Source organism: Micropterus salmoides, unplaced genomic scaffold (genome assembly GCF_014851395.1).
Source record: "Micropterus salmoides isolate LMB-PRFRI ecotype aquatic unplaced genomic scaffold, ASM1485139v1 Ms_hic_scaffold_14, whole genome shotgun sequence".
Taxonomy (NCBI): Eukaryota; Metazoa; Chordata; class Actinopteri; order Centrarchiformes; family Centrarchidae; genus Micropterus; species Micropterus salmoides.
Window position 1 is genome coordinate 13,188,508 of NW_024040485.1, and position 14,777 is coordinate 13,203,284.

Consider the following 14,777-nt stretch of genomic DNA (forward strand, 5'->3'; position numbering starts at 1 on the left):
TGACATCCATATCAGGGTGATCTGCAGCACGTACAGTTAAAACCCTTATTGTGACTTGTACTGTACACCCCAACAAAAGAGGCCAAGAAAGACATAGCTGATCTGACTTACCATTGGCTCAGTTCTCGATTGGCCTGATTTCCATTCAGTGTCAAAGTCACGTCCACATTGCCAGTTATTTCACAGGAATGCTGTTATCATTGCGAAGTTGTAACCGTAATTTTCAGGACTGTATGGTACACCTATAGCTGTAAAACATTTGTTAGATAACTTTATGAACATTTAAAAATCTAATTTGATTCTGCTTCCAAACCCAGCAAAAAATAAACCCTATTCTGATCTTTAAAAGGAGAAGTCCTCTGGCTTGACCCCAGCCCTTTGACACAAAGACAAACCCTGGCCAGGGTGTGTAGTTTGTTTTGATAGACACCGGTCAGCAGCTTAGGTGCTTAGACTCCACTAAGCCCTGTGTTTACAGATCTGCTAGAACGCAGCCTTATAGCCTGACCATGCTGCATCCAGGCAGGCAGACGTCACTGAGGTCTGAGGTCTCGACTGGCTGATATTATCCGTGAAAAATGATTCACATAACATGATAATCGAGGCGATGATAGAGCAGCTTTTAATGCCACATTGGCTTAAGATTTACGTTCATCTGCTGCAAGATGAAAAACCTGCTGATTTTTGATCTCCGTCTTTAACATTTCTGCCTTCACACCAATACAATGGAGGTGAATGGAATTTAATTTGTGGTGCATCACAGTTTTTAAATCTGGCAATTTAAAAATATCAGTACCCCCCATAAATCTGGATAGGAGTCAGTTAGGAGGGACTATTTCTTTGGTAGAAAGTAGCAACTGTAATTTTTTGTTTCAGTGAACTGACCCCTTAATTGTTATTTAAAAATTTTGCCAAAAAATATATTTAGCAAGTGGAAACATGATTCATGATCTGGGGGTAAAAATCTGTAGAAAAAAACGAAAATAAAAATTACAATTTGTGTTTTTACTGGGAGTCGCATGCTTTAAGGGATGGACTAACATGACTCCCCTTAAAACCACTGATTAAACAAACAAGATTAAACGGGTTAATTAGTGATCCTTCAAGGTGCTGGTAGACACATTTCTGATGATGGAGAGAGCTAGCTGTTTCCTTCTGCTTCCAATGTTTATGCTAAGCTAGGCTAATTACCTCCTGGGTCTAGGGCTAAACTTAACACAAAGATATTAGAGAGGTATCAATCTTCTCATCTAACTCTATGATAGAAAGTGAATCCGTGAACTTCACAAAATGTTGAATTATTTCTTTAAAGACACACATTTTCTCATCTGTGTCGTGTCAAAACTAGGAGCAATTGTGGTGTACCAACCAAAATCAAAGTTAAAAGGCGAAGAATAAAAAAATCCTTTATAAATTGCTCACGTGAGTCTTTATCCTCCTTCACTGTGTTGAATATATTACAACGTAATGTATCATAAGCAAAATTCTTATCACAAAGCACTGTGACATTTCCTCATCTCACAACAACAGGGCTGGCTGTACATGTGCTATGAGTCATTCATCAGTGTCATCTACACCTTAGACTTTTGCTCCAGGGTAAAGTACCTGGAGCCCTACATGCCAAGCACGGTTCCTCTTAACTTTGCACAAGAAATCTTTATGTTTTAGTTTTTTATGGCAGAAAGGATAAAGGTCATCATGAAGGTCGGTGAAAAGAACCAGCGAAGGAGAGGATTGAACAAGTCTGCGTGGGAGGGAAGGAAGCACAGAGGGATGAATAGAGGGAGGGAGAGGAGGAAGAAGAAGAAGAAGAAGAAGAAGAAGAAGAAAGAATTATGACTAGGCGGCTTTCAACACCATGAATGGCTGGTGTGTAAAAGCCACACCGTAGGAGCGTGCACACACACAAATACACACCTAGCGGGATTCCTACCTGTGACTCAGGTCAGAGGGAGTCTCAACAGCGAGAGGCGCTAATCAGTAACTGTGTTATATGGCTGTGTTAATAGTTAACATGGTCCCTAGACACTATGCCCCTGGACCAAGCACCTGCAGCCCCTTTTACAGGCATCATCCATGGAAAGAACAAATAGTCTGAATGCTTGTTGGGCACCTAAACTTCACATGAACCGTCTCATGGGACATGCCAACAGGTGTTCAACAAAAAGACAGGACCTTTGGTTAATAGAACATATCCAGTCAGCTATTGGAGATCAACTTTGTTATTAGCTCCATAAAGTCACACTCTGTTCAACTTTATTGCCCATTTTTCTATCTTCTCTTCTCTTCCAGCTATCCCTCCAGGGTCATAGTAACAGGAGTGAGTCTGTCTGCCTGACTCCCCCTGATGGCCTTCTGGCTTCACATACACAAATAATGAATATTTGACAAACGCCCTGTGTCAAAATCTTGTAGCTGCTTCGACAATTAGCAATTGCTTTCAACCGTGTGTGTCTCTTTCTCTCTCGACAAACACACACAAGCATGCATTAGCAGACACACATCTGAAAAAAACCTCACTCAAACACATGCCTCCCGAGGTTCTTGATAAATAGAGGCAGCATAAAATCAAGCTCAGGTCAGGATACCCTCATGGTGACCCACCAGTTCCTTCTCCTGTAGTGACCTCTCTCACCAGCTGCTAAGTCTGGCCTGTTGGCACTTCCCTGCTGCCAGGTCTACCACACACACACACAGACACACACACACACACACACACACACACACACACACACAACAATTGTGCATATATGCACATGCACACTAGTACTTCCAAAACTTTACAGCAGTCAGGTCTCTTCGTTCTTGTGATACCTTTTTTCAGTATTCCACGTCCGAGCAGAATTGATCACGTCTCAAAGTCCAACAGCTTGATGTGAACGTAATGGCAGTGACATCAAGAGTGCACTAAGGCAATGTTAATGCTTCTCTGTCCAGGCAGATGGAGGTGTGTGTGCACAGTGCAAACAGACCCTTGTACCGAGGAGGCTAAGCTGGAGCACTTTGCAATGTAAAAAAATCTGGGCTAATGTCTGTTTCTCTCACTAAATTGTTTTTTGATAAGGGGATATCTGGAGATAAGTGTTGTCACTATCCTATCTGAAAACCGGAAGCCAGTTCGATAAATCTTCCCTGTAATCTAATAGGAGCCATGGGCAGTAGCTGCTATCGAGGGAATACCGTCGGCAGCGCTGGGTGGAAGTGAACACTTACTTTGATTAAAGAACAGGAGAAAAGTTAGCCAACTATGTCAGCTTGTAAAAATTGATAACATCTTTACATTAAACAAATGATTATCGCTAGTCATTCAGGATAACTTTCGATTTGTTTACATATTAAAGTAATACTGATAGCCTTTGTCACTTTCCTAGTGACAGTGTATCTCTGTTAAAGTGCATAGAGCAAAAAGTGAAACAAAGTAAAAACATTTGGCATATGTAATAATTCATTCTGTGTACCTGAGGCAGAGCCAAGACGGTGACTCTTTTAAAGGATAAAAATATAACTAATAAATGTTGTTTTCTAGCTGTTTTATTGAATCTGTACAGTAAAAATGTCTACATTACCACAGCATTTTATAAATACTGAAAAAAATTGTTGGATCTAAATTTTGAAAGGAATTCTAGAAGACATTTTATTTCATTTTTCCTTTCACCTTTTCAGCTGTGCTGTGCATTTCAGCACAATCACAGTTGTCAAAAAAGACACATCAATGAGACACACTGTTACACGATCTTTGATTCTTTTTTCAAAGAAATAAATCTTAATCTTAAAATAAAATAAAAATACTAATACAAGTTATGCTTTCTGTGTTAGTTAATCCATTTTTAGGTGTTTATGTATTTTTAGCCATTCTGCTTGACTTGAAATTGCTGCTCTTTCAGTGTTTGTAATCTACTGTAATAAAATTAGGTTACAGAATTTCTAACCCTGTCTTCTTCTTCATTAACATGAACTGTAGTATATTTTGATTCCATTCCACATCCACAGTCCTGCTGATGTATGTGTATTAATCTGCTGGTGCCCAGCTATTATAGAAAATTAGTAAGCCTTTTGCAAAAATTTTACCAATACATTGTGACCTGTTTCAGTAGGAATGAATGGGCTTTTGGTGCCTGGACTGGCTAGGGAGGTTGGAAAATACTAAACGTAGGACTAAAACATTGTAGGTTTTGATTCTTTTCACAGGATTTGCTGATAGTAAGAAAATATCAGTACAATAATGTAGAGTATTTCTCAGTCACTTGTCAAATGATGAATTGACACACCAGCTTTGTAGCACAGAAGTAACATATTAATATGAGTTATAGTCATCCAATGTTTCTGATACATATTATACTTTTGAATATATAATCAGTACACTGTAACACATTCCATCTGACAAGTAAACAGTCTGGGTGTTTGGCCTGGTGATTAGCGAAGTCTAAGTAAAAAGCATTAAAAAGGTTAAACTTGCACCACAATCAGAGGTTAAGTTTGTGCCAATATTGCATAATTAATAAAGCTAATGCAACATTTAGACTTCTATATTTTTGGTATCACCACTGTGAGGTTAATACTGTGAGAGGCTGGGCTTTTGGGGTTTTGAAAACACTTCCTTGTTGGTGCACTTGGTACTGTGGGAAACTCCCACAAACAATTTGTTAACTCGTATGTTGTGAAAATGAAATCACAAACTTTGTAGTTTTATGCATTACTTGCATGAGTCTTAAACAATAGCTGTGTTCTTAAATGCCCCAATAGGGAAGAATTGTCAGAGGTTCCCCTGCTTGGGAACTGTATTATCATACAACAATACTGTATAACTTGAAGAAAAACTTATGGTAACAAGTAAGTTGTAAGTAGCAAGTTTATTTGCGTATATTGACTTATATACGAGTACGACACTTAGTCATTCAACCTCTTCACTGTTCTCCAGATCTTTTTCTGGGACAAAAATCTAGGCCTTTGAGTTGGAGGCGAACAGGGTCTCCTCCCCCCGGTGACCCGAGCTCCCAGGGGTTGGTGTTAAGTAAACTTTGTCAGCCACACAACGATCTCCAGCAGAGAACTGTCTCCCTGCTCATCAGGAGACCTTCTCCATGACCCCCACCTCTCTGCCTTGGCATTCCTCTGCCACACCACCTCCCTGACCCACCTTGTCTTCATCTCTCCTGCCATCCCCCCCGTCAGCCCCGCCATCCGTCCGTCGCCTTGGGTCCTGCTCTCTGTCCTAGCAGCCCGTGCGGCCGGCTGGTGTCTCCTCCGTTGGAGACAGCCTATCAGGGGCCTCACGTCATCTGTCTCCAGGACCTGACTGACAGGTCGACCTCAGAGATTACCAGCTACTATCAGAGAAAAGGAGGGATGGGGGGAGAAGTGTGTGTGTGTGTGTGTGTGTGTGTGTGTGTGTGTGGGGGGGGGTTGTCTGTCCTCCCTAAGTGGATGCTCCTTTCTCTCACCATAACACTGGTTGGGAACTGGAACCTTCTTCAGGCCCCTGAAACTCTGATGTGGCATTTTATCTGTCTGGGAGCTGCACTGTTGATTCGCTGCAAGGTCTGCAGGGACAGAGTGCCAGACAGTGACAGATATCAACTATCTTGGTCAGCATAGACTCAGAGAGGAGAGAAAACCTCAAGCTTGTTGGTCTTCGCTGTAAACATCTAGTGAGGTTCAGCTGTCCATCCAAGGGGTTTGTAATAACACCACGGAAAATTGCCCATCTGCTATCAAGGTCCAGATGCTGTATTCCCAGGCTGCATGCTGAGACCTTCAACCCTAATATTAACAGGGTGTTTTTTGTGTGAAAATGCTTCCAGTGCAGGTTAAAAATATTCCATGAAAATCAATATTAGCCTCTTATTGATTCAGACACAAAGCAAAAAATAAAAAAATAAAAAAATATATATACACATAGACATAGACTATTTGTAAACGTAAAGACGTTTATTGTTGCTGCAGACGGTTAGCTTATTTCACTAATCTGTACAAAAAAACCATAGCGTAAAAACATTAAGTTGCGGTCTTAAAGTGTGTCTGTGCCAGGCTACTTCTTGGCCGCCATACACCCTCCAGTCTTTAGGCCTATGCTAAGCTAACTGGCCGCTGGCTGTAGCTTCATTATCACTGTACCGATAGGAGAGTGGTATCAATCTTCTTGTCTAACTCTCGGCAAGAAAGCGAATAAGTGTATGTCAGTGCTTTTCAGACATTAGCCAGGACACCCTTAAAATTGTCAAAACGTGACTTTAAACTGTTGAACGTTGATAAAGTTATGCCTTTTGCTTTCTACAGGAGCCCTGGCACATATAATATAGGCTCACTCTCTCTACATTGACTCCATCAGAAGCTTCTGGTGACTTTTCTCTTTGCCAGGTGGTGTGAAGCTGGCTAACTCCCAAGCTCTCGTCATTGCTCTGTCTAGAACATGGAGCCCTGGGATATTTGTGTATCATGTATTGATTTGGAGGTACAACCCTTGGCTGTAAAACAAAGATAAAGAAGTTAGGCATTAACTTTATTTTTTTCCAGGGGTCACTCAGAGCCTGTTTCACATAGCCAGAACCCACCTGAAACCCTCCACCCCCACCACCAAAATGCCTGCTTGTGTGATGGACTCTGGAATATTGATTTTTCTCTCTGAACAAAAAAAGGCCTTTGCAGTCAGTATTTCCCTCCGAGCTCAGATAGGGCTGCTACATTCCTGTCTACTCCCTCCAAGGTTACTGCCTGCTTGGCGGAGGCGAGCACCTGTCAGATGTACGCTTGTTTTGTTACACAACTTGTCTTTGTAGCATTTGCTGTCTCCATAGAACCCCCTTTTTTCCAATGATGGAAAGAAATTGTAAGAAACAAAAAGGATTGCTCAGGAGAATTCAGTAAACTCTGGCTTGGGGAGTTTTCTTGTCTTCACAACCATTACAAACGGGTTGAACTTTCTACTCGCATGTGGCTTAAATACTGATCCCAAAGTCAACCTTGTTTAGAAATTGTTACCTGGCACCACGCAGGAGGACAGTGTCATCAACACCACCTTGTTTGCTTAGTTGAGAGTTAAATGTGATGAAGCTTGCAGTTGTTGATTAAGCATGTCTACCCCATTGTTCTACATACTTGTAGAGGTGTGAAATGAATGGCACCTAAAGAGAGCTCTAGTTGCTATTGGTTAATTACTTGAACAATTTACTTGTTGCTCTGATGCGACAGGGAAATACTGGTAGTGATTAATGTTTTTTCAAAGATATAAATCTTAATCTTAAAATAAAATAAAAATACTAATACAAGTTATGCTTTCTGTGTTAGTTAATCCATTTTTAGGTGTTTATGTATTTTTAGCCATTCTGCTTGACTTGAAATTGCTGCTCTTTCAGTGTTTGTAATCTACTGTAATAAAATTAATAGATTACAGAATTTCTAACCCTGTCAGGAATCTTTTCTATCTCAGCATCAAAAGCACTTGACAGTTTACTGCCTAGGCAAAGGTTGCACCTCCACAGTTTTATAGAATTATTAAGTAAGCAATTATGATAACCCACTGTTTTCAAGATAATAGGATGATAAGGTTCTGCCCTTACGCTGCTCTTCCTGAGGAGAAAATCAATATCTTTTGCACTTAGGCCACTTTGTCCTCTTGACATGCCGAGTATTTATTTTACTTGTTGAGCATTAAAAGTTCCCTGATGATCCACACAAAATAATAATTATAATCTAAAAATACACCTCCCTTCACATTGTAATGGCCCTGCTTGGCTAGTGGCATTTTATCAAAGCTCATAAACCTTGAATGACTATATATTGATAAAGACTGTTTAAAGTGTCATTGGCACGATAACATTTGCACTGTAAATGTGGCTTGCAGGCTCTAGCCTCCAATCTTGCTGGGATGATAAGGACGGCACTGAGTGGGGCCACAACCAATAGGTCAAAAGCCACAGAATATTTGGTTTGTGGATGTTGAAAGATAAGTTTTACTTTGTCAAATTAACATAAGTTAATCAAGTCAGGATCAAATCTGCAGGCCTCTAAAACCAGATGGCAAATTAATGTGATAACAAGTAAAACATTTGCAATTGATGCAAAAAGTCCTTAAGGAAAGTCGACAGGGTAAGGAATACTGGATATGACCCAGTGCATATCTTTCAACCTCCCTCCTGTTCTGATGCACACGATATGTTTTTATAATCCAAAATGTAATTAGAAAAACACATCAACAATCATAAAGACACATATTAGTTACTACGTGCTCGTTTTACTTCGAAGGATTTTTTTTGTCTGTGGTAACCTTTTCCCTCTACATGCATAAACAACAATTACCCACCACTGAGAGACATGGACGAGTGGTTTGACACTTTGCCCTGATCAATATCAATAAAGCAATCAGCACGTCAGGGGCCTATATGTTTTGAGGAGGTAACTATAGGAGAGGATAACTGAGTTTATGGCTTTACTGTGGAGGTGGGGCTGCTGCTGTCAGGTGCACCAACCCACACATCCAAACACACAAACACATATATGGTTATATCCCCTTTGGGGACACTAAGTCACTTAAAGTAATTCCCTGAAGGTTTACCATAACTGGAACCGTGACTGACAGAGGCAAAACTTTTCCCTAACAGTAAATGATGATTAGCTTCTGCTGAATGAAGCAGCAGTCCTCTGTTTGAAAAATGTCCCCAATTAAAGTTTCAAAAATTGGTCCCAAAATGTGACACACAAAAATCCCCGGGCCCCATGTCAGGCCCTTCCCTTTTTCTATGCTCCTCAAAGAGTCTGTCCAGACAGCCAGATTGCACTTTGCTCAGCCCCAATCATAAACTGAGACAATAAATTCAACCAGACTTGAGAGAGAGAGAGAGGGGGCGAGGACCTTCAGACAGTCAGCGATCAATTCCTCCAACATGGAAGGAAAGCCCAAGTGGCCAGAACAGACAACAAGAACAAGACGTATTTCTTCCCTTTCTTTTATCTGTGTGGTCTGAATCCAGGGAAGGATTGCTTTCTGCAGCTACAGGTTTAACGGGAAAAAAAAACACGAGAATGGGAAGTCCGAAAATTTCAACTAATATTGTGTAATAAGAAATGTGTTGCAGATGGCAATAATTCAAAGGTCTAAACTTAACTGTTGGCAGACCCAGAATTGATTTCCCACTGAGATCTCAGAAGCCAATAAAGTCAGGCCATCAAAAATACATTTAATGTTCATTGAGTAAACTGTTTTTTTGTTTTCATAGCTTGATGCTGAGATCCTGAATGATCATCACGTCTTGGTCTTTGCAGACAAGTTTAGTGAAATGCCCTCCATCCTGTTTCAACCAGGAACAGAGCATGGCTGGGATCGCGACACGTTAAGTTCAAGATGTGGTAGTAAATTTAAGCTTTGCTGCCAGCCAAGGTGAAGATTAACAACTGTTTCAAAGTGAGCCTATTGCTCTGAGACAAGTGATGAATAATGGTGTCTATAACCAGCTGTCACTCCACAACAGAATGCATGAGTAAATGTCCATATTGTACATTTTGTTGATTTGGCCTCTGCTGCACAACTAGAGGTGTATCTCTGACAGGAGAGGCTGACAGTATTTAGTCATTGGATGTACTGCCACCTTGTGATGTGCTCTGAAACCTGCATGTCCAAGCTCAGAGCTTCACTTCATAGTAAATGTGGTGAGAATTTATTCATCTCTGTGAGGTCATATCTTCAGAACCAGAGCCAAGGGCAAAACCTACGGGGGATTCAGACCTTTCCTCCCCTGCGGCATGCTGACTCCACCGGCAGAGGGATGTCACCCACCCTTCTCAGTGATCACAGCAGAGACCTGAAGCAGGCCCACAGTTATTTTCCTGATCGCGGTTGCTCGCTCTTCTCTCCAGGGGTTCAATTCATCTCTGTCTGCTGCTCAGTGAGGCCTGCATTGCCGGGCCAGTGAGGCCTGCATTGCCGGGCCACCATCATTCACACTCCTGCGGGGCAACCGGTGGATCAGCTGACCCTCCCCTGGTGTGGGAGTAACAACCCCTGCAGTACAGTCAGCACAAACCGCAGCCTTCAAGCAGCTGAAATTAGCAGGCGTGGCCAGGATCAGGCCGTGGCCAGGGGAGAGATAGCAACGTCTCCAGCACCCTGACAGTCAGTCAGCATGGCAGGACTGGTCTGCAGTCAGTCAGAATGATGAACAAGCAGCCTGGTCCTGACATTCACCCCTGAATGTCTCTATTCAGCTTGCAGACTATTTTAAAGGTCTAATTTTATGTTTGTTTGTTTCCCCCCCCCCCCATGATTCAGACACACACTACATGGCCAAACGTATGCGGACATGCACCTACCACACTCATCTGATTGTTGAACACCCCCAAAACCCTGGCCATTACTTTGCTGCTAATGAGCTTCAACTACAGGCAATGTGCAAAGCATTATGTAGTTAAACAACTTCACAAAAACAGGGAAATTTTCTAACAGAAAAATATATGTAATTACCATCAATTAAATTATACCAACCATCCTAATAAACATTGGTACAATGTGGTAATCTACAAAACAAAACTCCACAAAAATAAATCCCATTTCACAATCATTGTAGGCTGTACCATTGCCATTTCCCTTAAGTGGAAAAAAGGGCCACAAACATTGAAATACAACTGCAGAAGAAAACATGTAAAAGCAACTGGGGTGTCCACATACTTATGGCCATATAGTGTATATATTGTGCATGCAAAAAATGGTGACAAAGTGGCAGCTGCCCTTCACTCACTGTCTAACACTGTCGCAGGAAAATCATGAGGGCCCATTGTTTTAAGGACAGGTACTTGAGTGTAAAATGACAGACATGACACCAGACGACACCAGCTGCTTACGCCTCATGCCATGTCAGAGACCTGAGAGGGTATAAAGAGACGTCAGAGTCTCCACTACAGTCAGTGTGCATTGACGAAGTGAGAGGGTGACAGCATGATGAATGTATTATGAGCGACTGTGTACTGCTGCTGCATGTGAGCCAAGCCCAAAGATGTCCAGGTTATGAATGGACTAGTCAATGAGCTAGAACATAAATGGCCTTTGGCCATAATTTCTTAGTGCTAGTGAGACGTCTTGTGAGATGTCACGCTGTCACACCGCTCACTGGAGAAGATGCATCACTCTATTTGTGCCTCTCTCATCTCTCCAGAGTGGTTTCCTTGCTCTTTTCTCTTCTCTCTCTGATTAGCATAGCTGACCTATCGCACACTAGTGCCGAGTCATTATTAGGTGTTAGCATTTTCAATTACTTCACACCTCCCATCTCTGCCACCCTGTCTCCTCTGTGAGGCAGACGCTGCACAGCAGGACAAAAGCAACAAAATGCTAATTATCTGCTTATAAGCAAACTAGATCTGAGCTCAACTTGAAAAAGAAAACAAACAAAAAAAGCTAATGAACAATTCAGTAGAAGTTAGAAAAGCAAACTTCTAATGTCCCATGGTTCATTTAGAACTTTATTTCAGCTATATGGTTGTTTTAAAAGCACTTATTAGCAATACAGACTGAACGTTTCCATGATACATGTCGTACTGCATGTCAAACATTCATGCCAAAGAAAATACTACAGATACAGTTTGAACAGGACAATTACAGGTATTGAAAATAAAGTACAAAATAGGCTTTTTCATAACAACCATAACAAGACAACACTACCATAAAGCGTATTAGTGCTTCTAGCTTAAAGTGTTATCATGATCAATGAAAGGAATAAAAACTGTACTCAAAAGTTGCTTTCAGTCCTAAAAGGAGGAAAGAAAAGCTTGTATGTGGTTGCAAATTCCCACATAGCAATGCACACTAACCACCTTGCTGAGTCTTCCATGGTCAAACTGCCTTTTAAAAGAGGTAAGGCAAGTTCTGTCTTAAAAAACATTAGCTTTCCTCCCAAATAAAACACTGGTGAAAAGATACTTCGACACATTTGACAACAAAATGTTTCTTTTTCTGTTTCATAAATGAAAAAGTTAGGCTTACAGAAACCTATTTGAGAGAAAGAATCTTCTACTGATGATTGCTAGAAAGCTATTGCCAACAAAAAGCAAACAAAAACATCACAAAAGTATCTCAACATTAATATCAAAGCAGAATGTTTGAGAGATTTTGAGGCTACATATTAGGAAGGCAGTGATACCTATAAATCCTATTTTTCTGGGCAGCAATACAAAATAATTTATTCTACATTTTCTTCTTTAGTGTTCTAATAGATTGTACTCTCTAGCTCAATAAATGTCAATTTGAGAAAAAGGAAATACACTTAAATAAAAAAGTAATACAAGATAAAGAGCACCTTATCCCCATACAAGTAGATTTTTGGAAGCAAATGGCACAGTCATCAATGGTAAATTAGCAATGCTTACTAAATTGGACATTTTTTTGTCAGACAACACCACCAAGTCACAACAGTTTAACATCAAGTTGTGACAAGATACCCTTGTTACAGAAATGTTTGCATCGTGTGGGTTTGTGTGTACAACAAACAGGTTACAACGAGGGCTGATCACTGGACAGGAGCTGAATGAATTCTTGAATCCCTACACGGCGGCTCTGGGATTCACAGCCAAAAGGGTGTTGCGACACCGGCATTGGTGCCAAAAGGGTGTTGCGACACCGGCATTGGTGCAGCTCGGTAAACAAAGTACGGGTGTGGTGTGCTACCTGGCAGTTACTACAACTCGATCTGTGTTTTATTACTGAGCTGAAGTGGGCCTCCCAAGTCGGTGCAGAAAAGCTTTTACCCTGACTCCGCTTTTCTAGTGCAAAACTGCCAACATCTGGTCTTCAACTGCAAGGACAGACAGCATACAGAGTGTCACAACAGCCAAACTGAACACAAACATGAAGCTGAAACACTCACTGAACCTTTAAGTGGTGCAAACAGTAATGTCTCACAAATTTGCCATACTGTCATGAAAAATTAAGTACTTAAAAACCACATCTGGAGCTTTCGATACCAATACACGTGCATAAAGATTTACAAATACAATAAAACTTGACAGCAGCTGGCATTGGCTGCGACAGATGCATGAGAACTTTACATCAAAAGTTACCAGGCCGACCTCTGCATTTGCTGTGATACGCAGAGCCGTTTCAAAGATGACATCCAGAAAATGAGACTTGCTCCTGAAGTTCATATCCAAGACCATGAGTCTGAAGGAGCAACTGTAGACTCGGTCAGCGAAAAGACACATCGCATACCAAGTAAAAACAGAGAAAATGATGCAGAAAGGAGATTGAGAAGGGGGTGGTGGTGAGAGAAAAATGAGAAAAAGGCGACACCCGTAATGTGAGCATCTTTCTTGCTGCAGTTAGCACATATGATGACGGAACAGAACTGATAAAAGTCAATTCATGTTTTGTTCTTGTTTTCTAACAGGAATTCCACCTGAACACAATCAAACCATTAAGAGAGCATTTGTTGTGTCCAATAAGACATTTAAGAACGCCCTTGGCTGGCTGACTCGGGTGCTATGAGGATGGTCGAGCAGCAGCAGCAGTAGCTGGTGTGATTGTGGCTTTGCGGGCGTGGTCGGTGTGGGCTTTAAGAGAAGAGAGAGATAGAAAGTGTCTGTGTGTGTGTTTTGGGGGGGGTGTGGGGGGGGGTCTAGTAGAGGAGGATGCGGCGCTCGATGGCCTTGCGGCAGATGGGGCACTCGCTCATTCGGTCCCCACACAGCTGGCAGGTGCCGTGGCCACACATGAAGATCATGTTCTTCAGTCGGTCCAGACACACCGGACACATGGTCTGCAGACAGATGTAACGAAGTGAATCACAGTTCATGCTTTGTTGTGATAAAGTCATTTCAACTTCAACCTAAAATCAGAAAGAGTACCACACATGCTCACCTCTGTCCTACAGTTCTTACCTGTTCCTTGATGTCCTGGAGCTGTTGCTGTAGCTTCTGAACATCAGCGTTGACGTTGGTGTTGTCTTTGTCTCTCTGCAAAGCTGGGATGTTACCGCTGGCTGTTAGGACACAACAGCACAAGGACATGTTGAGGAAACAAAACAACACGGAATCGAGTTAACCGGCCGAGAGACTAAACAAATCAACAGTTTGCACCTCTGGCCACGTCAAACTTTACCTCCTCGTACTGATAAACTGTGCTGCCAATAAAACAGAAATGCAGCCATTCTGAAACGAGCTACATTATATTTAAAATGTGTTTTGTGAATAAGCTTGGATCCCAAACACATGCCCTCTAAATTTGTTTATGTTTTGCAGATCTAACTTGGGCTCTAGCCCTTTGTGTTGGCACTGCATACACTTATAAGTGACTTGAATTCAGAAATGCATACTTTGTAATTATTTGAAACACAAACTGGCACAGCGCAAATCATCACGTAATGCTACTGGCATTGTAGGAGGAGGATACTAGTGTAAAACTGCCTGAATATATTTTTTGAGCGCTCCACAAGAATGATCTGGACTGAGTTGGGGACTCCATTCCAGGCTGGCAAACATCTGCCTGAATCAGTGTGCACCAGCGTGATTCTTGGCATGTGCATCACATATATACAGTATCAGCATAAACTGTTTAGGGTGTGTGGCTATTCATGAAAGAGAGAGGGAGGTGGTTTAAGGGAGGGGGGAGATGGTGGGGCAGGGCAGCACTGTGGGGAGCTCTTTAAAAAAAAAAAAAAAAGAGTCTGATAAGGGAGGGGATCATAGAGGTATACTTACACCAACTTAGTGCCAGATTGTTGGGCTGGAGAAGATCCTGCGATCCCCCTGCCATAGTGTTAGAGCTCCCTGCTGGGAATAACCAGTCACATTGTTATAGC

At 41.7% G+C, this 14,777-nt stretch overlaps 1 protein-coding gene across 4 annotated transcripts in view; it reads right to left on the reverse strand.

The window, feature by feature from the left end:
* Positions 1 to 12,589: 12,589 nt before the first annotated feature.
* The window catches only part of mib1 (MIB E3 ubiquitin protein ligase 1), a 53,079-nt gene continuing 50,891 nt past the window's right edge, over positions 12,590 to 14,777 (reverse strand). For 2 of the 4 annotated variants that reach the window (XM_038717774.1, XM_038717772.1), the window contains exons 20-22: positions 14,677 to 14,745; positions 13,858 to 13,958; positions 12,590 to 13,736 (exon numbers count right to left, since the gene is read on the reverse strand). In XM_038717774.1, coding sequence (XP_038573702.1) covers positions 13,596 to 13,736; positions 13,858 to 13,958; positions 14,677 to 14,745 — 311 coding nt within the window. In that variant the 3' untranslated portion in view covers positions 12,590 to 13,595. Of the gene's footprint in view, positions 13,737 to 13,857; positions 13,959 to 14,676; positions 14,749 to 14,777 lie in introns of all 4 variants that reach the window. The other 2 variants (XM_038717773.1, XM_038717771.1) reach the window with 1 other exon arrangement.